The sequence below is a fragment of the Crotalus tigris genome, unplaced genomic scaffold (genome assembly GCF_016545835.1).
Source record: "Crotalus tigris isolate CLP2741 ecotype Arizona unplaced genomic scaffold, ASM1654583v1 scf7180000018040.1558517, whole genome shotgun sequence".
Lineage (NCBI taxonomy): Eukaryota > Metazoa > Chordata > Lepidosauria > Squamata > Viperidae > Crotalus > Crotalus tigris.
The window spans coordinates 583,996-611,662 of record NW_024096790.1 but is presented as its reverse complement, the minus strand read 5'-3'; the positions used below and the strand labels follow the sequence as shown (position 1 = coordinate 611,662).

Sequence of the window (27,667 nt, the reverse complement as noted above, 5' to 3'; positions counted from 1 at the left end):
TGGGAGAAATGCATGGTAAAAATTTAATAGCCCCAGGAAGGCTTGCAACTCACTCTTGGACTTGGGGCTTGTTGAATAGCTTGTAGTTTAGCTTCAACAGGGTGAATGCCTTGGGCATCAATCCTGAAACCTAAGAAGTCAGTGGAAATGACTCCTATCTTGCATTTATCCTGCTTTAGCTTAAGGCCTGCTTTTCTAAAACGAAGCAAAACAGCCCTTAACCTTTCTGCTAAATTTTGAGATGACTCCCCAGCGATGAGGACGTCATTAAAGTAGGGACAGACCCCAGAAATACCTCGAAGTGTGCTCTCCATGACACTTTGGAATATGCCAGGGGCCACATTTACCCCAAATTGCAGTCTTTTGACCTTGAAGGTTCCCCTATGAGTTACAATAATCTGGGCCTCTGCAGCTGCCTCATCAACAGGTAGCTGTTGATAAGCCTGTGCCAGGTCAAGCTTTGCAAAAATGTGCCCCCCCCTTTGAGGGAGGCCAGGATGTGGCTTACAACAGGGACTGGATAAGCGTGCTGTTGCAATGCCTTATTCAGTGTACACTTGTAGTCTGCACATATATGTATTTCCCCATTAGCCTTTAGAGGTGTTACTATTGGGATTTCCCATGGACTAGAATCTACAGGTTCTAAAATGCCTTGCTGGAGCAATTTGTCCAGCTCAGCATCTATCTTACCTTTGAGGGCAAAAGGTACTCTCCTAGGCTTAACCCTGATGGGCGTGATGATTGGGTCTAACCGTAGCGAAATGGGAGGCCCCTTGTAGGATCCTAGCTCTGAACTAGACACATCTGCAAACTCCTTGCAAACCTCTGCAAGGCCCAGCGTTTGCAAACTGTGCAGCCCAGTTACCTGGATTCCCAGAGCCTCGAACCAAGTCCAATAAGACTCGTACATTCACCCCCAACAACCATCACATCTAGGGAACCTTCAAAATCCTTATACTGTACCCTAAGGATGGCCTCCCCCTTAACACACACCATAGAATTTTGAAAATCAGTGAGTATTAGATTCGATGGCCTCAGTTTAACTCAAAGGCCACTACTGCTGCAAATCCTTTTAAAGGTATTAATTGAAATAATGGAAAGAGCGGACCCTGTGTCCAACTCCATCAGTAAGGGAACCCCTTGCAACCTTACGTTAATGGAAGGTTTCTTCTTAAGGGGCTTGTGTGTCCCTGTTCTTAGAATGCTCCTGCGCAATGCGCAGAAACCCACCCTGTGTTGTCTGGGGGCCCTGGTACCTTTCTGAAGCAATTCTTCCCAAGGTTGAACCTTCTGGCGACCCAAACAGACGGATGCAATGTGGCTCTGCCTGCCACACACCCTGCAAATGGGGGAACGAAACTGCAGTCAGCTCGCTTGTGGCGTCCTCCGCACCTGAAGCATTGAAGAGATGCTGGGGCCTTGACCAGACGTCCCTTCTGCCTCCTCTCAGCTGGCTGCTGAAGTCTGTCGACTTCCTCTTCAGGATCCACTTCTGATCCTTCTCGAGCGTCCTCTTGATGGACAGTAGCTGTGTCTGGAGGATTCCTGGCGAGGCGCAAGGACTTCACAGCCCTGCCTGCTGATTCCTCAGCTGCCACCTCTCACAACGCATCTTGGAAGGAGACATCTTCTTTTGCAAAAAATCTTTTGTTGTAAGTCTCTGCTTCTTAAGCCACAGACAAAGCGATCTCGCAGCCTCTCTTCCAGATCCTTGAACTCACAAGGTCTAGCTGCTTGCCTTAAGGCCGCAATAAAGTCTGCAGCAGATTCACCCGACCTCTGGTCTCTCTGCTTGAATGCATGCCTCCAAGCAATGATGGATAACTTTGGCTGGAAGCTTGAAGTTCCTTCAATATTTTCTTCAAGTCAGCATATGTTACTGACTTCAGAGGTGCAGGGGCCACCAGATTTTCTGCGATGTCAAAAGCTTCTTGTCCACAGGTACACAAAAGAGTCGCTGCCTTCAGGCCATCTTCTCTAATCTGATTTACTCTGAAGTAGTTCTCCACCCGTGCTACATAGAAATTCCATCTCTCTGGGTGGGAGACATCGAAATCAGTCAAGTGGCCAATCTTCGACATTGTAAAGTTTACGACCTTCACCACTCACTTCCTCTGCAAGCTGCTGTTTGAGGAAAGGGTCCTTTAGCCGAGCTCACCCTCCAGCGACGCTGTACTGGCAGGCTAGGACACTGATTCAGACGCCGTCTTCCCCTCTTCAGGACTTCCTGGGTAAGTCCTTAAATCTTTTGTTTCAGCTTGCAAAGTATCCCACCTTCGTCGCCACTGTTAAGTCCTTAGTTCATGTGTGAATGATTAAGACACATGGCGATGATGAACAAACACTTTATTCTCCTTCTACAACAACCAAGCAAAAAGCAAAAGGCACTCAGGCCTTTTTATATGGCCAGAAACCCGGACAGTGTCAACCAATAAGAATAGAGCGTTTTCGCGCCTTGCACATGCGCACAAGGTTGGTGCCGCTCTGTCTGGTCCCGGGCAGCTTTTGGAATGCCCGGGACCAATGCAAAGTCCCGAACCTGCTTTTGCAGGCTCAGGACACAACACCTGTGTTTATACAGCCCAGGATTATATTAGCTTTTTTGGCTGCTGCTGCACACTGCTGGCTCATAGTCAAATGATCGTCCACTAGGACTCCAAGGTGCTTCTCACAGTTACGTTTTTTTAAGCCAGGTCTCGCCTAATCTTTAATTGTACCTTTGATTTTTCCTGCCTAAATGTAAGACTTTGCTTTTCTCCACAATGAAACTCATTTTGTTGGATAGGGCCCATTGTTCAAGTTTGTCAAGATCTTTTTAGATCCTGAGTTTGTCTTCTGGGGTGTTGGTTACTCCTGCCAGTTTGGTGTCATCTGCAAATTTGATGAGTTCCCCTTCAATTCCCTCATCTAAGTCATTGTTGAAGATATTAAAGAGTACTGGGCCTAAGACGGAACCTTGTGGTACCCTACTGCTTACTTCTCTCCATGTGGATGTAGTACCATTGAGTACGGTTTGCCAGCCAGCTGCAGATCCATCTGGTAGTGATGTTGTCTATTCCACCTTTTTCTAGCTTACCAAGGAGTAGGTTATGGTCTACTTTATCAAATGCCTTACTGAAGTCTAAGAATACTAAGTCCACAGCGTTTCGCTGGTTTAGTCACTTTTAGTCACAAAGAACGAAATAAGATTGGTTTGGCATGATCTGTTTTTAACAAACCCATGCTGGCTACTAATTATAACTTTGTTTGCTTCTAGTTGTTCGCAGATCTGTTTTTTGATTATCTTTTCTAGGATCTTCCCAGGTATTGATGTTAAACTCATTGGTTTGTAGTTTCCTGGGTCCGTTTTTTTTCCTTTCTTGAAGATGGGGAAACCACATCAGCCCTTTTCCAATCCTCAGGTACTCCCCCGGTTCTCCAGGATTTGTGAAAGATATGGTGCAATGGTTCTGAGATAACATCTGCCAACTCCTTCAGAACTCTGGGGTGTAGTTTGTCGGGTCCCGGCGATTTATATTGCTTAAGGTTGGATAGGTGTTTTCTTACTATTTTCTTGCTTATTTTAATTTTTGTTTCTAGTTTGTCTTTTGCAGTGGTTTTTTTTGGTATGTTAGGCTATAGTTTCTTTTTGTGTGAAGACTGATGCAAAGAATGATTTAAGCAGCTCTGTTTTCTCCCTGTTGCCTGCTATTTCCTTGCCATCTTCTCTCTTTAATGGGCCTACAGTTTCCTTGACTTTTTTCTTGTTGTTAATATGTTGGAAGAAACTTTTTATTATTATTCTTGATTTCTATTGCAAGTCTTTGTTCGTTCTGAGCCTTCGCTTTCCTGACTTCATCTTTATATGTTCTGGCTGTCTGCTGATAAACAGCCTTAGTTATGTGCCCCTTTTTCCATTTTTTGTATTTGTCCTTTTTGTCTTTCAGTTTGTCAGAGAGATCTTTGTGCAACCATGCTGGTTTCTTCTTGAATTTCCTGTTTTTCTTTTTCAGTGGTATTGTGGTGGTATGGGCTTTTATGATTGTATTTTTCAGAGTTTCCCACGCTTCTTGAGTTGTTTTCTCCTTTACGATTTTCATCCATGGGATCTTTCCTAGGTTCTGTCTGAATTTGTTAAAGTCAGCTCTTTTGAAGTTTAAGACACTGGCCGGATTGTTTTCTGTTGCTAGTGTTTGCATTATATTAAATTCCAGTATGACGTGGTCACTTTCACTCAAGGTTCTGGCAACTTCAACTCCCTCTATCACTTCTTCTCTATTAGTTAGAATTAAGTCCAGTATAGCTTTGTGTCTAGTTCCCTCCTCCACCTTTTGGACTAGTTTCAGCCTGAATTATTAGAACAGTTAGGGAGAAACAATTTAAAATCTCACATTTTTAAAAAGTTTTGGGAATGTGTTTTTCTATGTCAGTACTGGTTCTTTGAAACGGCCTCCTGATTGGTTTTCTGGAAAATGTTAAAAAAACAGAGTAGATTTTGCAGAGGCTTTCCCTAAGTTTATCCCTGATACCACCTTATTGTCTTCTTGCTTTGTGTGTCTTTATGTTTTTATGTGGTGATTGATGTGATCATTGTTATTGTGATTTGGATTGGTTTTCATTGAACTGTGTATGTTTTAATTTTTATGCGCTATAAGGTGCCAAGAGTCATTTTGATTTCAACAGAGTAGAAGTATAATTGAGTGATTGTGTCACGAGCTATATAACAACTACATGGTAACAAAATACTCACAGTCTGACTTCCTCTTAATACTGTTGATTCACTAAAAAAATAGAATTGCTCATTTTTGGTACAATTTGGTAAAAAATAATTTGTCAGATGAAGTAAAATACCAAACCAAAGCAAACCATTTTTTATAACCTCTTCCATCCTAGTAACCTGTTTAATTTTAAAAAATGCATAGTGGTTCAAAGTACATAGTGTTGATTATTTTTCAAGGTTAGATAGTTTGAACTAAATGACATAAGCATTTTAGAATTAAAAATACTATCATGGGTCTTCCCCACTCTATAATTAAATAGAAGATTACTGCTATTATAATGTAAAATATACCTTATGCTTACTCAAAGAAGAATAGAATATAGGAAATAGGTCTGTATAACATTTTAGAGTTGATTTCCAAAAGATACTTTTCACAGCAACAGTTTTATGATGTTTCAGACTGATGCAGCATTCACAGCAAACACCTTTTGGGGGTCAGATCGAAGTACCACACAGTTGTAATAGAGAATTAAAACTAAAAGTTCATTTTATCTTGTCCATTAATGTTAAAATCGTATTGAAGCTCTTGGCTGTACAGAACTTTGAAATTAGATTTCTGTGTCCACTATATTACAGTAGCATGTATTAGTAAAATACTAGTACAGATCTTGCTTATTCATTAGCTTCTTTCATACAGTATACATACATATATTAGTATTAAAATGTAAATGATGACTATTTTAGCAACTCTTTCTTATATATATGTCGGAATTTCAGAAGAAATACCTTATGTTTCAATTTCCGGGTTTATATTACGAAAGCTGAGATTTATAGTTCAAACATCTGCAGGGTTAATTTGATGTTATAAGTATTCAGGTGCTCTTAGCAACATTTACCAGATTTAGACATTCATGCAGTTGTGTTATATTTTATTTCCAATTATTCAGTCCTATGTTAAGATGCCAAAAGTCATACATAGTTCTGCTAAAATAACTATGGGAACCAGGATTCAAGGTCAAACTTTTTGTCACATGGTTAGGACTTCAGCAGTTGGAAATAATTTATTAACTACTTAAATCATACTTGACATACACTTTCTAAATTGTGATGAAATTTCTTACGCCTCCCTAGTTACATTAATATATCATTGAATTTCTAAATATTCAGAATAATAAAAATGCTTTGTATTTGTGTTCCTGGTAAACTTGTGTAAGATGCATTCATTATTATTTTTTTGCTTACAGTGTGAAAGAAAAGAAGAATTCATTGAAAGAATAAAACAGCTAGATATTGAAACGCAAGCTGCAATTGTTTCACATATCCAGGAGGTGACATTCTAATTACCTTAAAATTCTAATATTTTTTTATAATAAGACTTCCTTTCTGTTGTCCAGATTATGCATTTTCTCCATCCTATTTATCTAACCTAGCTTAGTAGTTAATTGTTCTGTCACTATAATTCAGTTCATACCCAACACCATCCTTTTAAAAAGAATGTCAGGAGACTGAATAACAACACCAAGGGTAATATTATATATAAATTTCCCATCTGAGTGTTGCCTTTTCCAACATTTAGCTATTCTTCAGGGTTGTATAATACAAACACATTTTTCAGTCACTGCATTCTTGTCCTGTAATTCTTATTATTGTATTTACAGTATATTCAACTTTTCTCATGAGAACTCCAGGCAGGGTACATGGAAAGGGGTGTTTCCAGTGGTGGGATTCAGCCAGTTTGCACCATTTCAGCAGAACCGGTAGCTAATTTTTTGTTGGCCAGGCCCAGAATGGACTTCTGGAAGTGGTATCCACACAGAGAACCGATTGTTCACATATTTGAATCCCACCACTGGGTGTTTCCCCTAATTTTATCACCCCCTCAGCAATTCAAGCTGATTTGAGAAAGAGTGTGACCAGCTCAGAGTCACTCAATCAGCCCACTGTTGAAATGGAGATTTAAATCTTAGTATCCCTAGTCTAAATTCAGCACATTAACCTGTATACTAAATTGATGATTAATGTTATTTGCATCTGTATGTTGATTTTTTAAATATTTACTATATCAGGAAAAACTTGAATTGCGTGGATGAAGAAATAAGACTTTATTGCAAAAGATCATTATTTTTATTTTTTAAAATTGCTCTTTGATTTTTAAATAGATATTCCAAAACTACAGCTGTATTTAATTTCATAATGTATTTTTTTTATTTTGACCACTGGCTATTAGTATAATAACAAGCATAGCCTTGAAACATATCCTTTTTGACTGTTTTATTAGCTGTACTAAAATCTTGGATTTCTAATTTTCCTAGCAACTATATTTTTGTTAAGGAAAATCTAATCAATGGCTTAAAATAAATACAATGTTTTTTCACTAAAATAATGCACATATGATAGCAGGAGCAGATCAATAGGTTTTCAGTTTGCCTGGTAACTTGGATTCGCCAACATTTTGGGTACCCTTCTCCAGTCTCTTCATTTTCTCATCCAAAGTCTCCCCAGTTATGGTTTCCTACTGCTGGAAGTCAAAGTGTTTGGGTTTAGGAAGAATAATTTGATAAATCAAGATAAAAGTATTCATATTGGTATAAACAAGTATTACAACAATTTATCATAAATTATACTGAAAAGTTATTAGAATCTAATTTATTTAGTTGGCATTCTTAAACATCACTTACTATGTAGAACTACAATGTGTACATTGGAACTTAAGTGGAACAGTCTGGGCAGGGATAACATGTGCAGATGGTTTGCAAAAATAGAGTAAGCCAAGAGAAAAGATCCTGGAGAAAAAAATCTTAATAAGGCCTTCTGTCATTGAAGTGGGTTGCCAGGCAGTAATCTGGTACAATTTCTTATGCAAGCTTCTTATGCTAGTGGGTGTGGCTAACAAACCTGTACAGTTTGGTCTATTGTTTATTTATTATACCAAGGCCAGGATCAGACTTGTTGGCTGAATCATCTATTATTCATATCTAGAAATAAACATGGCTTTTAACCCTTCTTACTTTCAGATAACCCATAATCAAGAGAATGTATTTGACTTGCAATGGTTAGAACTACCAGATATGGCTCCAGAAGAACTAGAGTCCCTTTCCAGAAATATGGTTTTTCACCTTAAGAGGCTGATTGATGAGAGAGATGAGTGCACAGAGGTATGTATAATATGCTGGCATCCTTTAGACTTTCCTTTTCTCTTAACTTCAACACTCTCATATTAAATTTTGTTCTTGTTGTTCAAATATGAGCCTTTTATTAAATAAATATATATAATATATATAAAATAAATATATAAAAATTAAGGCATCCTTAATCTTTTTCATTTTTCTCAAAATTAATATAAAATAAGTGAGATAAAAAGTGAGATAATAAAGGCCCAGTCTAGCAAAATACCAACAAAGAGGAAAAATAACAGCTCTCAAAAGAAACCAGCATGGCTGCATAAAGAACTCTCTGATCAATTGAAAGATAAAAAGGACAAGTTAGAAAGTGGAAAGAGGGACACATAACTAAGTCAGAATATCAGCAAATAACCCGAGCCTGCAAAGATGAAATGAGGAAAGCTAAGGCTCAAAATGAACTAAGGCTTGCGACCAAAGTCAAAAAATAACCAAAAAAAAGCTTCTTTCAACATGTAAAAAATAAGAAAAAAGTGAAGGAAACGATTGGTCCATTAGTGGGTGAAAGTGGCAAGAAGGTGACAAGCAACAGGGAGAAAGCAGAACTGTTTAACTTGTTTTTAGCATCTGTCTTTACACAAAGGGAAAAAACAGAACAACCTATCAAAAATAGTGCCATAAAAAACAAAATAGAAATGCAAGTTAAGATAGGCAAGAAAATGGTAAGTGAGCACCTATCCAGCCTAGACAAGTTCAAATCACCAGGACCAGATGGATTACACCCCAAGATTCTTAAGGAACTGGCAGATGTGATCTCAGAACCATTGAACTATATTTTTCAAAGATCCTGGAGCACTGGGGAATTACCAGAGGACTGGAAAAGAGCTGATGTATTTCCCATCTTTAAAAAAGGAAAAAAAAAAAGGACCCAGGAAATTACAGACCTATCATCCTGACCTCAATACCTGGGAAGATTCTGGAAAAGATAATCAAACAACGAATCAGCGAACACCTACAGGCAAACAAAGTCATTACTAAAAGCCAACACGGGTTTGTCAAAAACAGATCATGCCAGACAAATCTTATTGCATTCTTTGACCAAGTGACAAAATTAGTGGACCAGAGCAATGCTGTGGATATAATTTACTTGGACTTCATTAAGGCATTTGACAAAGTAGATCACAACCTACTACTTGATAAGATAGAAAAATGCGGGTTAGACAGCATCACCACCAGATGGATCCATAGCTGGCTGACCGGCCATACTCAGCATGTGGTCCTCAATGGAACCGCATCTACATGGAGAGAAGTATGTAGTGAGGTGCCCCAGGGCTCTGTTCTGGGCCCAGTGCTCTTCAACATCTTCATCAATGATCTGGACGAGGGGATAGATGGGGAACTCATCAAATTTGCAGATGACACCACAGGAATAGTCAAACTCCAGAAGACAGGCTTAGGATACAGGAGGATCTGGACAGACTTGAACACTGGGCGCTATCTAACAAAATGAAATTCAATGGTGAAAAAAGTAAGGTTCTACATTTAAGCAAGAAAAGCCAAATGTACAAATATAGTATAGTGGGTACCTTGCTCAATAGTAGTAACTGTGAGAGGGATCTCAGAGTCCTAGTGGACAATCATTTAAATATGAGCCAGCAGTGTGCTGCAGCTGCCAAAACAGCCAACACAATGCTAGGCTGCATTAACAGAGGGATAGAATCAAGATCACGTGAAGTATTAATACCACTTTACAATGCCTTGGTAAGGCCACACTTGGAATACTGCATCCAGGTTTGGTCACCACAATGTAAAAAAGATATTGAGACTCTAGAAAGAGTACAAAGATGATCAGGGGAGTGGACGCTAAAACATAAAAGGAACGGTTGCTGGAATTGGGTATGTCTAGTTTAACGAAGAGAAGGACGAGGGGGGACATGATAGCAGTGTTCCAATATCTCAGGGGCTGCCATAAAGAAGAGGGAGTCAAGCTATTCTCCAAAGCACCTGAAGGCAGGACAAGGAGCAATGGATGGAAACTAATCAAGGAGAGAAGCAACCTAGAACTAAGGAGAAACTTCCTGACAGTTAGAACAATTAATCAGTGGAACAACCTGCCTCCAGAAGTGGTGAATGCTCCAACACTGGAAGTTTTGAAGAAGAAACTGGATAGGCATTTGTCCGAAACGGTATAGAATTACCTGCCTGAGGTTGGACTTGGTGACCTCCAAGGTCCCTTCCAATGTTATTATTATTGTTGTTGTTGTTGTTGTTGTTGTTGATCATCGCACAGTCAGCCAGATGTTCAGACTGGATTATTATTATTATGGATCATCGCACAGTCAGCCAGATGTTCAGACTGGATTTGGCATTTTGTCTACCTATCGAGTCCTTACCCAGGACCTGGGATAGGCAGATGTGGATGTTTGATGGTATTACAGATATCGTCGCAGGATGGAAGCAGTTCCTAGTAAGGCCGCCTTTTGCAATTGACTAATAGCGAATTTGTCAATGCCAATGGTGTTCAAGTGGTGCTCCAGTTGTTTTGGGATTGCACCCAAGGAGCCTATGACTATTGGTACTACCCTTGCTTGCTTTTGCCACAGTCTTTCTATTTCTATTTGTAGGTCTTTGTATTTTGTTATCTTCTCCAGTTCTTTCTCTTCTATTCTGCTATCTCCAGGCACTGCCACGTCCACTATCCAGACTTTTTTGTCTTTCTTATCGACAATTGTTAAGTCTGGGGTGTTATGTTGCAGGTGCTTGTCTGTTTGAATTCTGAAGTCCCAGAGCAGTTTAATTTTATCATTTTCTATGACTTTCTCTATTTTATGATCCCACCAGTTTTTGCTTACAGGCAAGTGATATTTTTTGCAGATCTTCCAATGCACCATTGTTGCTACTTTGTCATGCCGCTGCTTGTAATCAGTTTGTGCAATCTTCTTGCAACAGCTTACCAAGTGGTCCACTGTTTCTTCAGCTTCTTTGCATAGGCGGCACTTACTATCTGTTGCTGTCTTCAAAATTTTGACTTTGTATGCATTTGTCCTTAAGGCTTGGTCTTGTGCAGCCAGAATTAGTCCCTCGGTCTCTTTCTTCAATTTTCCTGCTCTTAGCCATTGCCAGGTCTTATTATTATCTGCTTTCCCAGCTATTTTTTTAATGTATTGGCCATGTAGTGCTTTGTCTTCCCATGCCTCTATTCTGTTCTTCATTTGGTCTTTCTTGTAGGCCAGTTTGGTCTCTCCAGTAGTTAGTAAGCCTTCCTGATATACTAATTTCAGTGCATCTTCATCATTGTTCTTCAGATATTCTTCCAAAGCCATTTTTTCTTCTTCAACCATCTGATGTACTTGTAGCATTCCACGCCCACCTATTTGCCTTGGTAGATAAAGTCTATCAATGTCACTGCGTGGATGAAGGGCATGATTCATTGTCATTATTTTTCTGGTCTGCCTATCCATTGCTTTTAGTTCTGCTTGAGTCCAGTCCACTATTCCAGCTGTGTACCTAATGACTGGGATTGCCCAGGTGTTGATTGCCTTTATGGTATTTCCTCCATTGAGTTTGGATTTTAAGATCTTCTTCACTCTCTTGATGTATTCACCTCTAATCTTTTTCTTGACTTCAGTGTGCTTGATGTTGTCAGCTTGAAGGATACCCAAGTATTTGTAGTACTCTTCCTCATCCAGACTCTTAATGTTATTTTCGTGGGGCATCTTGATTCCTTCAGTTTTCACTATTTTTCCTTGTTTGATAGTAAGCGTGGCACATTTGTCCAAGCCAAACTCCATTACAATATCTTGGCTATATATACGGACAGTGTTGAGCAGCGATTCTATTTCAGATGATGTTTTTCCATACAGCTTCAGATCATCCATATAAAGGAGGTGGGATAGTCTGGCAGATGTTTTTGATGTTTGATAGCCATGTCCTGAGTTATTCAGTATTGTTGACAGAGGAAACAGTGCAATAACAAATAGTAATGGTGATAATGAATCTCCTTGAAATATTCCTCTCTTGATATTAACCTCTCCCAGCCTCTCACCATTGATCTGCAACTGTGTCTTCCATTGTGCCATCGATCTTTGCACAAATTTTCTGATGTTTCTACTGACTCCTGTTATTTCTAGGCACTTTATTATCCAATCATGTGGCAGAGAGTCAAATGCCTTTTTGTAGTCAATCCATGCCACATTCAGGTTGGTCTTCCTTCTCTTGCAGTTTTCCAAGATCATTTTGTCTATTAGGAGTTGATCTTTTGTTCCTCTGCTATTGGGGCGGTTTCCTTTCTGCTCAGGTGGAAAGAGATTGTTTTCAACTAGATGCTGTTGCACTGCATCAGCTACTACACCAGTTAGTAATTTGAAAGTTGTTGGTAAGCAGGTAATTGGCCTGTAGTTATCTGGTGTTGCCCCTTTTGCTGGATTTTTCATTATTAGGTAGGTTTTCCCAGTTGTTAGCCACTTTTCAATTTCTCCTCCTTGTAGTATATTGTTGAATTGCTTGGCAATGAGTGGGTGTATAACAGTTAGATGTTTCAACCAAAACCCATGCAGTTCATCTTCACCTGGTGCTGACCAATTTTTGATTTTCTTTGCTCTTTTTTCTACCATTTTTGTTGTTATTACTAGTTCTTTCATTTCAACTTCTGTTTTATTTGCATCCACCTCTTTTAACCAAGCCGCATCCTTGTTGTATTTCTTTGGGTTATCCCATATCTGCTTCCAGAACTGCACTGTTTCTTCCTTGTCAGGTACTGACTGATTCCTTGCAGTTTCTCCATTGATGGATTGGTAGAAACGTTTCTGATTGGATTGAAATTGGAGGTTCTGCCTATAGTTTGCAATTCGAGCTTCATATCTACTGATTTTCCTGGCTATAGCTGTTATTTGTTGCTTTATTATTTCCAGTGCTTCCTTGATCTTCCTTGTTTCTAAGTGGTATTTCTTGATTAGGTATTCTTTGGTCTTCTTGTTCTTCAGCTTCTTTTCTTTCATCTGTTCTAGCTTGCTTGCATGTGATCTTAACTTGCTGATCTTATTTTCTAGTCTAACCTTCCATTTTTCTGGTGCACTGTTTGTTTGTTATAACTTTGCTGTACATTAGTTTTTGTTTCTTGCAGTGAATTGGTGCTTATACTTGCTATTGCAGTATTTGCATCTTTTAATGCTTGTGCTAGCTGTTTCTTTGGAACAAGCTTCAATGCAGGTAGCCTTATTCTGTTGTTTTTGTGCTGTTCTAGATGCTCAGTTATTCTTTGTTTCAGTTCTTTTATTTCTTTAGTTAGAGGGTTTTGTTCTTTCTGAGGAAGAGGTGCCTGGTTTCCAAATGAGAACAGTTGTATAGCTCTGCTGGATTCCTTCACTGCCAACTCCCCCTGGTTTGCCTCTACATTCTGGATTACTTCTGGTAAGGCTTTGATTTCTTTGCCCTGGGTAAACCTTTGCAGTTCGTCCAATTCTGTTTCTGTGAATACTTTATTTCGTGTTATAAATCGGCGTTGATCTGCTAGTCTCTGTTCTGTTATTTCTGATTCTGGATGTTGTTCTTTCCAGAACTGGTGCATTCGTTTTAGATATCCTCTTCTTGTTGGACTTGATCTGTAGTAACAGATCATTATTTCTTTGTTTTCCATCACTGTGTATCTGCGACGGGTAAACACCTTTTCTTCCAGTAGTTCTGCAGCTGCTGGCCCTGGTTGCTCAGCCAACAGTCCTGAGTCCTGTAACCCATTTTTCACCAGATATCCAGGAACTCCAATATCTAGTGCGGACCTTGTTAACCCGGGCGACGTCCGAGCCGGTATGGCATTCTGAAATTTACGTCTCACCATATTTTTTATGGGAGAGACACTCTTTGTCTGACTCCTCTGATGAGACCTGTCCAGTATGGTTGAACCTCTGGCATAGCTCTCATCTTCCTCAGAGTACACAAGCCCCACAACCACGTCAAGGTAGTGCCTCACTGGGGGATTATTATTATTATTATTATTATTATTATTATTATTATTATTATTATTATTGGTAGCAGTATTTTTTTGGTCTGCTTAAAATATTAACATTCAGAAGTTAAAATCTGGTAAAATTAAAGATTCCTTTAAGTTAACTTTGACTCCTGATTGAGGAGGATTTTGCGTTGTTCACTCTCCTGTATTTGAGCCATTCTGTTTGTTCCTTAGATTTATCACTTATTCTGTATAATAAAAGGCTTCCCTAATTTATTTTCACTCATCGTTTTTTATCTGTGCATTGAGACACAAGAACCTTTGCCTTTGCTATCAGCTCTTTAAAAACCTTCCTGATTCTGCAAGATGAAACTAAATGTGACTGTAGGAGGCCTGTCTTCCACATATGGGCCAGTTGTGATGATCCAAGAAATGGAGATGAGTGGGAAGACTAAGCATAATGGCAAAATATTGTGTTGATGAGGAACTCACAACAATTGTTTGTTCTTTCTTATTTCCCATCAGTCTGTCTTCTTCCCCTTGCAGTTTTCTCCCAGTTGGAGTCACTTGGTACAATCTGAATTTCATGGACAGAAAAGTGCTTGGGAATAAACTATGCAAATTAAGATACAAAATGCAGGCAGTTTTTTTTTTTTACTTTTGCTCCCTGCTATACTATTTCTTGCAAAAGGTTGACTAGAGGCTCATAGAGATGCTTAATAAGGAAATGATGAGCTTACGTTGGTATATCAAAAAATAACTTTTAAAATGTTTTTGAAGCCATTGCCCCATGCTATTGTCAGTATATCCTAAGATTATTTCCATACTGTTTTTGTTAAAAACATGTCTCAAATATACTTCAGTTTTCATTAACACATATGCCCTTATAAGGAAGTATTATACCTTTCAGTAATGCATGTTAGAATAGTGGAAAGGAAAATAATAGACATAGGCAGTTCCTAAGATTTCAAACTGAGATTAGGACTTTTTAATCTGTAAATAATTGAAGAAACCAGAGGGAAATGGTGACATCATAATTCTCAAATTGGGTAGCAGCCATCCCCAGTGTCTGTTTCAACATTTCTAATTTGTTTTCTGCATGTAAAATGCTTCAATCTAGAAATAAGCATGCACAGTCTTTTATGGATAATTATATGCTTGTATACATTGTTGCCCATAGAGTTATTCAAGTACAATATGCACAGGTTCAGGATACTGGGGGAAAACAGCTGGTCCTGGCCCCCTATCCTGAAATGTTCAGGCAAGTCAATAGTTTTCTTTTAAGAGAGTAAAACCTCTAAGGAAAAGTACCAGCATGAGTCTTGTATTTCTCCTTTATATTTTAAGAAGTAAAACCTAAGAATAAGTAACTAAACTGAAAGCACTTTATTTTCCTGTAATCTTACTGCCTTTTCCTCCCATAAGTATTCATGTCAGATTTGGATTACAAATTCTTCAAGATGAAGGTATGACTCTTTGTTATAACCCGTGAAGGAACACATGCTAAATAAATCCAGCATCTTGGGCCTGTTTTGTTAAGAGTTCGACTAAATGTGTTGTAACCTCTTTTATTTGTGCCACAACAATTTTTTATGTTCATATGTTTGCCATTTTCTTTTCATAAATAATTTGCTTGTATGAGCGAAGTTACATATATGATGCACTTTTCCCTCATAACTTTTAGTTTTCATTGTTTTTCTTCCAGTTAATTATAGATCTCACTCAAGACAGAGATTACCTGCAGTCCCAACAGCCGATGAGTCCTCTAAAAACATCAAGTCCAGCTTCTTCCCCAAATCTTGCCAGCCGTCTCTCCAATGAGGACAAGCAGCATTTGTCTGTGGAGCTTGCAGATGCAAAAGCCAAACTAAGAAGGGTCAGGCAGGAACTGTAAGTACTAAGGCAGAAGTCAGCACTTCGATCTGTACTGGTAGTTTTTCATTTAGAAGTGTTTCAGGATAGGACACCATAAAAAACAAAACATTGTGGGGTTGGTTCATTTCTCTATCCCTCCTACTTGTGTATATCGGCAAACTTCCATACACTAGCCATTCACAACAGCTTGTGTAAAGAAACAGCAGAAAGTACACACTGGGAAATGTTATGAGTATACATAAATACAGGAGATCCTCACTTAATGACTATTAAGTGTAGAGCAACCATTCAGATTTGTGACAGTGCTGAATGAGTGCTACTTAAGAGCAGCCCTCAGAATTCTTGCCATTGTAGTGTCCTCATGGCCACATGATCACCATCTGCAGTTTTCTTTTCTTTCTCAGAATAGCAAAGTCAATGGAAAAGCTTGCAGGAAGTTACAAATGGCAGCCATATGAGATCACTTAGTGACCTGTGATTATTTGCTTAACAATGGCATTGCTGGAATTGCTGTTATGAAGTAATTTATGACTGAATTGTTTAGCAAGAAAAATCTGGTCCATTTGCCATTGTAAACCAAGGACTATCTATAAGACAACCTGTGGGCTGTGGCCTGCTGGCCAGGGGCCATGGAACAGGCTGGCCAGTGCACACACATGTGTGTGCGCGCTCATCCCCACTTGCACTAGTGCCGCTGCCGCTATGCAAATGACATGCAGCAAAAATGGCACCATGTGGCAAAAACGGGATGCTATGTAGTGAAAATGGGGAGGTGCTAGTGAGTGGGCGCTAGCACCATCTCATTTGCACTGCACGTACTCGCAGCTCTGTGTATGCGCACACACATGCACATAAAATGCTTCCCCCTCCCTTTCCCTCCGGTCCACCAACCAAGAAAGGTTGGAGACCTGTGCTATAAGACACACAAATCATTTTTTGAATTTGTGTGCCTCATGGTAGGAGGCCTGTAGAAATCTGTATTTTATTTCAGAAGAACTTGCTGAAACCCACTGCTCATTATCATTTCCCTGTGCTATGATGCCTTTAGGTGCATTTCTCCACTTTCTAATAAAGTATGGTCATTGCTGATTTTGAGGATTTAATAACAAGAAAACTCGAACCATGTTATGTTCCTCTTGCTGAACTTCAGTGATTTCCAAATTTGGCAAAAGAGGTACTAATTAACTTGTATGAAATCCTCAGGGAAGAAAAATCAGAGCAGCTTGTTGACACCAGACATGAAGTAGATCAGCTAGTCCTGGAACTACAGAAAATAAAGCAGGAGGTAATGATATCTGCTAAATTATAACATACATTGATGATACATTAAAGTGATAATATTCTGTTTTAGGCTATGTATTTATAGATACACACACATTCACATACACACCAATAAGAAGAAACTTAGAACCAACTAGACTAATCCATGCAAGTTTCTTAATTATGTCTGGAATCTGCAAATTCATAGCTAGGATAACATGCTACTAGTATCAGAATAGCATTATTTGAGGGTTATTGCCATCAAGCTCTGCATGTAGGTTTCCTAGTGGCATCTGTTTGATGATCCTATGGACTAGATAAGAGGAAAACTTTTTAATACCTTGTTGTTAATTGCGAAGTTGTCCGACCCATCGCGACCCCTTGGACAATGTTCCTCCAGGTCTTCCTGTCCTCTATCATCTTCTGGAGTCCATTTAAGTTCACACCTGCTGCTTCAGTGACTCCATCCAGCCATCTCATTCTCTGTCGTCCCCTTCTTCTGTTGCCCTCAATCTTTCCCAGCATTAGGCCCTTCTCCAGTGAGTCCTTCCTTCTCATTAGGTGGCCAAGGTATTTGAGTTTCAACTTCAGGATCTGGCCTTCTAAAGAGCAGTCGGGGTTGATCTCTTCTAGGACTGACCGGTTTGAACACCTTGCAGTCCAAGGGACTCGCAGGAGTCTTCTCCAGCACCATAGTTCAAAAGCCTCAATTCTTTGGCGCTCAGCCTTTCTTATGGTCCAATTTTCACAGCCATGCATTGCAACTGGGAAAACCATGGCCTGGACTATACGCACTTTTGTTGGCAGGGTAATGTCTCTGCTTTTTAGTATGCTGTCTAGATTTGCCATAGCTTTCCTCCCCAAGAGCAAGCATCTTTTAATTTCTTGGCTGCAGTCCCCATCTGAGGTGATCTTGGAGCCCAGAAAAATAAAATCTGTCATTACCTCCATTTCTTCCCCATCTATTTGCCAGGAATTGAGAGGGCCAGATGCCATGATTTTGGTTTTCTTAATGTTGAGTTTCAAGCCAACTTTTGCACTCTCCTTCTTCACCCACATCAAGAGGCTCTTTAGTTCCTCTTCACTTTCTGCCATTAGAGTGGTATCATCTGCATATCTTAGATTGTTGATATTTCTCCCGGCAATCTTAATTCCAACTTTTGATTCATCTAGCCCTGCCTTTCTTAATACCTAGAGGCCACATTTTAATCTTTCAAAAAATACATTTTTGGCCTCTAAAAGCCATAGGAGACATAACTAGCAATGCAACTGCATCACCATAGTGGATGCAGAAAGGAGGGGTCAATAAGCTTTACCTTCTCAAAAAAAACTTTTTGTAAAATAAAGTTCTCTAGTAAGTTAGCACTGAAACCATAACAAAATTGAAGCGACTGATAGTACTTCTCAATTTTGGGGCTGGTTATGTTTATTAGGAGAAGAAACCTTCCTTGGTGTCTTTAAGGAATTCAAACTTAAGAGTGAATGGAGAAGTCTGAATTTGTAGATCAATTGGCAATTTCAGGTCATTCATTGCTATGTTAGTTGCTAAGAGTTCCTGGGCATAGTAATAACCCACAGGTTTCATAATTTCTGGAATACACATATCGTTGTTTTGTGGGAATGAACAGTCATGCAACACAACAACTTGTGCATACTGAAAAATAGAATAGAATAATAACTTCATTGTTAGTTTGAATGTACACAAATTGGCATACATTAAAATGAAATTTCGTTGCATACAGCTAGGGTCACCACCTGCAATATACATTACATAAATATGACATAAATACATACATACATACATACACACACACACACATACATACACACCAGATTATGCCTATACCCACATATATTATATGACACAGAGAAACAATACAGCCTAGTTTGGATTACATATACTTGTGCATGGTGAGAAAAATGAATCTTGCAAGTTTACCAAATGGATGGCATAGTGTTATTTCTTAGGCCTGCTCTCCTTATTGTGTTCCTTTATTGTTGATAAGCCATTTCAAAAGTTTGCTGTACTGATTTTACTTTATTCAGAATATTAACCTCATGGCAGATGCCCGCTCTGCTCGGGCCTACAGGGATGAGTTAGATTCCTTAAAGGAGAAAGCAAACAGAGTGGAGAGACTGGAGATGGAGCTGGTCCGGTGTAAAGAAAAGCTTCACGATGTGGATTTCTACAAAGCACGGATGGAGGCAAGTTGGGGGCATAGTAAGAGCAGGAATTTTGGCATTTATTGCTAATTTAATCTGATGTATAATATATTCTGTAATTGATTAGATGACCACTTACTACTTAATGGCATCATACAATGGTAACAACACAATTCTTATATGAACCAGCAGCCTTTGGACAGTTTGATAGCCATTGTTCCATATAAAAGGGTGTTGAACTATCCCTTTTCTGACTGAAAACTCTTTCTGATATCACTTGTGAACTGGTCATCCTATATTCTTAATTGTATCCTATACTGGATAAAGTTTTTGGAAAATCTGAAAGGGAACATATCATTCCAGCCCCCTCTGCCAGCCTACAAATATAAGTCCACCCTAGCTTTCTCCTTTCTATAGTGGAAGGCACTGGTAGAAGAGTATGAATACAATTAACACTCCAGCCCAGGTTACTTAAAACTGCAGTGTCATGACACTCTTCCTCTCTAGCAAAAGACCTGGCCATAGGTAACAGATTACTGTTAGATTTGGAATCTGTGCTTGCCTTAATTCCAGATGGTTAAGGATTTTAGTAATCGACAGCATACATTGCTCATGCACCCTGCCTGACCACTCTCACTAGGCTGTATAGTGCCCAGTTGCTCCTGGAAATACTCATATCAGATTCTGATGTCTCATTTTTCTAGGAAATCAGCCTCCATACGCTAACTCCAAAATCTGCCCTCAGATTTTCATTTTTGAAGAAGTGTCAGACCAGAAGTTCAGATCTGAGTGTAATGCTCCATATTTCTGTTTTTAAGTTTACGCATGCCCAGCAAGGGAGGAACACCCTAAGTGATCAGGGAGAGTTCTCCAAAATATTGCCCTTTACTAATAAATTAGACTGATAAACAGTTATGGCTTTGTGTTTTGAGTAAACACTGCTACTTTTTTTCTGAAAAAAATAATATCAGTCAAGCTGTCATCAAAAACTAATGATGCTGAATACTAGTATAAAATTAATCTCTTAAGGGGAACCGATTGTTTCAAAAGTGGTACAATTTAATAAAGCTTTGTTCATAGTTGAAGGTAGGAATAGAATTTTGCTTTCATTTAATGTTCTTTTCCATGGAATGGCTAAACTGCCTGCTGTATAATCCCAGTTTATTGTGCAGTTTACTCAGGCATTTAAGAAGAGGAGCTGCAGAAACAGAATCTGGCTATAGTACCTCTTTCCTCCCTGATACTCTTAGAATTTATCAACTCATGCTGCTTAGTAAAGTGCTGACTGTTTCTTTGCTCTCAAATTGATTGAGAGATTAAAACTTTTCATCTACATAGAAAAGGACTTGCTGGGAAGAAGTAATAAGTGGTCCAGCATTGCATCCTGTCATCTTATCTACAACTGCTAATTGCAACTGTTAATTGGCAACAGAATCCTGACATAATTTTTGAGATTTGTTTGTTTGTTTACTTATTTCACTTGTTTGCTGCCCATTTCACCTAGAAGCAGTTGCTAGTGTTTCATCAGGCACAATTGTATTTCATCATTTTATCTTAATTATTTTCATAGGAATATAGGGGAGGGTTCCATTCTTGTAGAAAAACGTACATGAAAATTACTTTTACATTCTAGCTTTCAAATAATACTTTTGCTGATCTAGCTAAATTCTATGTTTTGAGCTCAATATTTGAAGAATTTTATAGATACATTACTTTTCTAAGTCATCCATTGCTTACAGTAAAATATTTCATGGTATGCCATTGATACTGATATTAAATGGATACTATTAAAATTGTATGATGTTTGAAACCCTGGTTAAATCATTCAGTTTTGTGATTCTTTTTTTTTAATTGCAGGAGCTTAGAGAAGACAACATTGTATTAATTGAAACAAAGACAATGTTGGAAGAGCAATTGATGTTAGCAAGAGCTCGTGGTGATAAATTACATGAGATTGAAAAAGAAAATTTGCAGTTGAAATCCAAACTTCATGACATAGAACTGGTACAGTCTGATACTTTTGAACATTGGCAGAAATTCTTTTTCAAGCTAGTTAGTTTTCAGGAAACTGAACAGCAGTCTCATACTTTTCAAAAAGATTAACTGTCTTTGAAACAGTGCAGTATTTTTAAAAAATGCTGAGAATCAGAACTGACACTAGCTCGAAAGTATGAAGTTACTGTATTTTTCCGTCTATAAAATGCACCCATGAACAGCCGATCAGCTGTTCAGCGGAGCATTGAATAGCTGAGCCAGCAAATCCGCACGTTCGGCCAGCAGAAGATCTTGCCCCCTCCCCTCTCCCGTTAGTGGCAAGCCCACAGGTGCTTGACACCTGCACCAGGCGGCATGGCAACCCACACAGGCATGCCCTCGGCTGCGGAGGTTACCATTATTTTTCTGTGTATAAGACACATCTGATTTTTGAAGAGGGTGTTTGCAGGAAAAAATAGCATCTTACACACAGAAAAATACGGTATATGTTAAGTTTGTATATTTTAATGATAGTATATATTTCATAGAAAAAACTAAATGTTTAACTGCCACATTTAGGATTTAAGGTCTCACCAGATTGCAGTCTTTGTGGCTGGAGAAATCTTTCTAAATGCATAAAATTTCTCATGCAATCCAGTTCCAGCCCATAATCAAAGCCTTACTCTCAGAATGCTTGTGTGACACAAAATATTTTCCAAAATATATTAAGCTTAGGGGGTGTGGAAAGGCAGAATGGGTTTGTAAGAAGCTATGGAGACTGAGTGTTCTGAAGCAATATGATAGGAATGTAGGAGGCAAATTATTAAAAGTTAAATCAACTTTTGCTTTGTACCTTCTTTGTGAGCTCTCTAATTGACCAAAATGGGAATTGGGATGTTGGCTAAACAAATTTTTATTTACAATTTATTGTGGGTTTCTTCTATTCTGAAGTTAAGAGAAGCATTGTTTTTAAAACAGAACTAATTGCCTGATCTGCTTATTGTCACTCATCACTAATGTAGGCATTGGTATCCTTTAATGTACATTCGAGTTTTACCATTATCTTTCCTTTTTATTCTTACGTATATTAGATTAGTTCTGCTGATATTTACATAGAAAATTAATCTTCCATTAGAAAAAGCCAGACAAGAGATGATTTTAGAGCCATAATTTCAGATGTTTTCAGACTGAGTACTAGGTGATCTTCCACCAAACTGGTGGGAGATGAACATTGATATTTTGATCAGGATAAACTTCACTCCCCTATTTAGACTGAAGAAATTATAAATGTTGCCTTCACAGCATAGCTTTTTTTGTAGACACAAATATCCATCATCCAAGCTATATTATAAAACTATGTGCCTTGTTCTCCATCAGGACAGGGATACTGACAAAAAGAGAATTGAAGAGCTCTTGGAAGAAAATATGGTGCTAGAAATTGCACAGAAACAAAGTATGAATGAGTCAGTACATCTTGGCAAGGAACTGGAACAGCTGTCAAAGAATACAGATCTCTCAGATAGTAAGTACTAAAGATCAGTTTGCTAGTCCTCATGCCATATGTATTTGACTTTTGTATATTAATTCAGAATTAGTGGGAAAAAGGAAGAATTCCTACAGTGAACTTGGGTTCATATATTGCAAAGTAATCAAAAGTAATTATTTATTCCAGTCTTATGAGATATTCTTCCTTTCCTTTCTCATTTTTAAAAATGACTCATTTTACTTCATTACACAGAATAATTCATTATGCAGAATAAGATACTCTCTGTTAAGCTGGGCTTCCCTTAAAGTCCATGTTAATCGGTTTAAAAATAATTTTTTTATTAGTTGTATAGAATCACATTTTAATAAAATAAGACTAGCCAGGATGTACCATGACCCCTTGTTTTTAAATGGATGTTATTTAAATGAATTAAAATTATTTAATATAAATTAAAAGATTTTATTTAAATAAATTGGTTCTTTTTTAATGTTTTATCGATTTTTAACAATTACAATCTTTAGTGCTTAGTAAACAATGTAAATATGGGTTTATATATTTAACATTAACTTCTTCAATGTAAATTTGTTCAGTACTGCACAGTCCAGTGTTTTTTCCCTGATCCTCCTTTCTTCCACATATTTTTTTTCCATTTTCCCCTCATTACACAGTTACAATTCTTGCTATTGTTGATGCATACAAAGTTAAATATAAACATCCTCATTATATTTTATTAATATTATACAAATAATAATATCAAATCATAAATCAATATCCTGTTTTTCATGCTGTTGTTAAAGTTTGATTTCCCATCAATATTTGAAATATCTTTATCAGTTATGATTTTCTCAATATTAATTACATTTATATAGCTAAGAATTTTATTCATACCAGCCACCCTCTTGTTTTCATATTTCCTATATAAAAAAAAGAAAAAAATGCTATTTTAATTCTAAAATACCTTTCATTATAAAAGTCTAATTATAGCTAAGGGTCATCCATCCTTTTAATCATATTCAAACAGATATTTAATCATATAATGCCCCCTCTAATAGGTCAAATCTTCTATTTTTTAAGTCTAACTCTCTCTTTCTTTCTTTGCCAAGTAGCTTTCCAGGCAATTAAATTGTCCAAGAATTTTCTTTCTATTTTTGTAAAACTTGCTTGGAATGAGGAAGACAATGTAGGTAGGGTATTTTTTTTGGGGGGGGGGATTCTGCCCATTTATATTCCTTAAGCAATTCCCACTTTCCTTTTTCCTCAATTTCTCTTTTCATTTTTTGTCTCCCAAGTTGTGACATTTCCCCTGACAGCTCTATATTCCATTTTTTAAAATCAGGTATATTTTGCATATCTAAGGGGTAAAGTACCTTTTCCATTTTCATTGTTATGACTAAATCTTACAATATTTTATTTGTATATGGTATTTTGTATTTCCCTTCTTTTATCTCTTCCATTTCTGGGTCAATTTCCTTTGCTTCATCTTTTGATTTCTGATTTATTTGTCCATACTTTGTAGTCGTTGTCTGGGAATTTTCTAGTTGTAGATTTTATTTGGAGAATTGCTCATTTATATTATCTAAATTGTTTTTAGTCTCATTATGGTTTCTTTCTGTGTCCTCTTTGTGTGCAACAATTGTTTGATGAATTAGTTGTAGCATAGAATATATTTCCTTCTGAAAAGTGTTTATTTTTTCTTGAGTCATCATTCCTGGAGATCCTTGATTAGCCTGGGTGGGGGCTTCAAATGGAGGTACAAGGTATATTTTCTTACCACTTTTAGCAGGGTGCAAAACATCCATTTTGTTTCCCTCCTCCAGATAATCTTTCAAAACTTTTATGTTCTCCAAATACAAATCTTGTCTAGTATCACCAATCTTAACAAAAGTAGAACAAATTTTCATCTAGTTTTCTGGTCTTTATGTGTAGCCTTTATAATGCAATAGGTTCCAGAATGTGGGCCCGTTCCTAAAAGTAATATTTTGTAGTGATCCTTTATCTCAGGTGTCCAAGAATTGTCGGTCAGGCAAGGTTGTAATCCACAATGTTCAAAGTGTTCAAAATGTTCAACCACCCTGAAAACAGTTCAAAGGTCTCTCCCAGCCAGACGTAGTCAAAAGTGAATTTTTCTTTCTCTCCCAGTAGTTCTTGAGTTTAGAGGTCCAAGCTCAATAGTTGTTTATAATCCAAGAAGGTCTGGGTGATAAGTATGCCAAAATATTTTTCTTTATTACTAGCTGTTCTTCATTAAGCTAGGAGTCACCAAGCAGACAGGAAGCTAGTTGTAGTACTATACTCAAATCCACCACTAGATGTCATTCGAAATCCATTTTCCACTCTTAAGACAAAGGGTTGATTTCTTATATTTCACCTCAAGATTTTTTTCCTAAAGAGAAAATCTTAACAATTATCTCAGTTCTCAAATTTATCCAAACTGTAGCTTTATGTTATTTCCACTTCAATATTATGTATTTCTGTCCCCCCTAAAAGAAATTCAAACGCCGCTTCTGTTCCTCTGGAAGGGTGGGGCTACAGTCCCCTTCCTTCTCATGTTCGGGGGTTCTTGAGAGCCTTTCCCAGGAAATTCAGTTGTAAAATAGTAAAGAAAGGATCAATATTCTCATCCAGTTCCAAACATGCTGTTTACAATCTGCTAATTGGTGCTTTTCTTCTTTGGTTGTCAGTGGCTAATGGCTGGCCACAGGAATGTAGCTAGTCTTTCCCCTGGTGGTTTGGAGGGCTTTCCTCAGATCGAATGGAAAGACCACCATCTCTCTGTGATCGACAAGGCACCCTCCTTCTTCATCGCCTCTTCAGGGCGACTTTAGCCCCTTTTAGGGCCCTCAGCAGGGAGAAATCAGGCATGGAAGGCAGAGCCCTGCCTCCCTGCATCCGTCTCACTGCGACGCCAAACTGGAAGTCAATAAATTAGTCAGTTCTGATCACCAGATTAAGAAATAACTTTATCAGTCTGGAAATGGATCCATGTTTGCAAATGTGTTTATAGTTGGGCATTCTGGATATTGTATTTCAACAGCAAGGAAATCTTTTGTCTTTGAGTTGAATGAATGTGCATCAAGTCGCATCTTGAAACTTGAGAAGGATAACCAGAGCCTGCAAAATATCATCCAGGAGCTCAGAGATGCATCTATAGTCACTGAAGAGAATACTCTCAAATTTGTAGAACTACAAAATGAGAATCAACAGCTTGGCCAAAAGGTAAATAACATAATTTATATTTACAGTCACCCAATTAAGTGTATTTGGAAGTTATCTACCACAAGACATAGTGTTGGCTACCAGTTTAGTTGGCTTCCAAAAAAGGATTGGACAATCTATAGCTTTTGACCTTGAAGGCAGTGCAAGTGCCTCTGAAAGCAGTCTGCTAGGAGATAAATTGTGCTCTTAATTGTGAGAAAAGATTGCTGGACTAGACAGGCCAGAGGTCCTTCATTTTGTCACTTATACTTTTTACAGCAGTTTTTTGTCAACCTTGGCCTGAAGATGTATTGACTTCAACTCTCAGAATTCCCCAGCCAGTGGGAAATACCCAGTTTGTCTGGGGAAAACTGGGAGTGGCATTCACACATCTTCAAGTGGCCAAGATTGAGAAACACTGTATTAGAGAAACTATTTAGATTATTTGGACCTCCTAGTTCCTGTTGACTGATTGACAGCATCCTTAGAAGGTAGGAACAGATCTTAACATTTCCTACACTCATATTAGTTCTGCATCTGCTTTGCACTGAGAGTGTAACCACTTTGCAAATTCTAAATTTATGTATGGTTTATGCAGGACAATTTTCTTTCTTTTTTTAAAGAACAGAGTAGAGTGGCTTTACTGTTAGTGTTAGGATTGGCAACCTTTGGATGACTGTAATTGAGCTGTCCTTGGAGTGCCCCCAGTCTTGGGTAGCTCTGATGTAAAGAAAATAGTGCTATTATGTGTTGAGGAGTGCATGTTTTACTAGTGTTCATTGTCATTATTGGGTTTTTTTCATAAAGTTGAATACATTTTTCAGCCTAGTGCAGAATGGTAGAAAGTCATACCATACCACTTTTGGATAGAGAGGGTAGATTCATGACATATGCAAAGAAGGTTTTGCTGTATATTTGGCAGTTGTTTATAATCTATTACATAGATAAAAGTAGCAAATGACAGTTGCACATGCCTCTGAGCTTATCTCATTTAACCCTTCTTAAGGTGATACCCAGATCTTGTGAACTCAGCATGATTCAGTTCACTTGTTTGTCCTCTGGCTTGAAACAGAATAGTATTTTCAGAGCTCTGGGATTATGATTGACCAAATGCTGAAGGGTGTTAAGAGGATGTCGTCGATGTCGTCCCCCCCCCCCAAAAAAAAGAATGCAGAAAGATAAGTAATAATGGCAGCTGCTAGAAAGGGTAAGGTCATCTGAAGAACAGCTGTTAAAAATAAAAGTCATTGGTTAATAATCAACTTCATTTTGCATCTGTCTTTGTGGTTGACAAAATAGGCCACATCATCTGACCAAGCTTATTTAGGAGGGGAATTGGGTAAATAGAGATGGCCAGAAATAAAGTTATAAGCCTGAAAAAGAAAACATAAATGTATAACCAAGTTTAGTTGTCTAGCTATATCTTAAAAATACGAAAGTATTCATTTTCTAATAGAAATATGCAGCTTATCTGTAGTCAAGGAATGGAGGAGGGAGATAATGTAGTTCTATTTTTTAAAAAAGGAATTAAGGAGTGAGAATGCATCAAATTTTAGGCCTGTTAAGCTTCACATCCATTCTTAGTAAAATGGCAAAAAGGTTTATTAAAGAAAAAATAATCAAACATATAGAACTTGGCTTAAAAGCTTTTTCAGAGAGTAGACTTGACTCAAAACCTTTAACTTGTAAACAAACATATAAGTAAGGATAATTCTGTATGGTAACCTCTGACTCAGAAATTTTGAACATATATGTAATAGACTTGATTTTGAGATGTTCTAAAACAGATTAAATAATCTTTGATTTTCAATAATTTGAGCAAGTTATATTTTTAAAAAAATTCACATATTAAATGAAATTGTAACATTTTATCCTGAGAATCTCAGAGTGGAAAGAGGCAGATTTAATTAAATCTTCCCCTTCCTGCAAGTTGAATTTACTGCTACAAATGA

At 37.9% G+C, this 27,667-nt stretch overlaps 1 protein-coding gene across 4 annotated transcripts in view; it reads left to right on the top strand.

Moving 5' to 3' along the window:
- The window catches only part of CCDC88C (coiled-coil domain containing 88C), a 99,322-nt gene that overhangs the window by 44,196 nt on the left and 27,459 nt on the right, over window positions 1-27,667 (top strand). For all 4 annotated transcript variants that reach the window (XM_039346948.1, XM_039346950.1, XM_039346952.1 and 1 more), the window contains 8 exons: window positions 5,944-6,027; window positions 7,714-7,854; window positions 15,468-15,652; window positions 16,841-16,922; window positions 18,944-19,102; window positions 20,918-21,064; window positions 22,412-22,556; window positions 25,555-25,736. In XM_039346948.1, coding sequence (XP_039202882.1) covers window positions 5,944-6,027; window positions 7,714-7,854; window positions 15,468-15,652; window positions 16,841-16,922; window positions 18,944-19,102; window positions 20,918-21,064; window positions 22,412-22,556; window positions 25,555-25,736 — 1,125 coding nt within the window. The remainder of the gene's footprint in view (window positions 1-5,943; window positions 6,028-7,713; window positions 7,855-15,467; window positions 15,653-16,840; window positions 16,923-18,943; window positions 19,103-20,917; window positions 21,065-22,411; window positions 22,557-25,554; window positions 25,737-27,667) is intronic.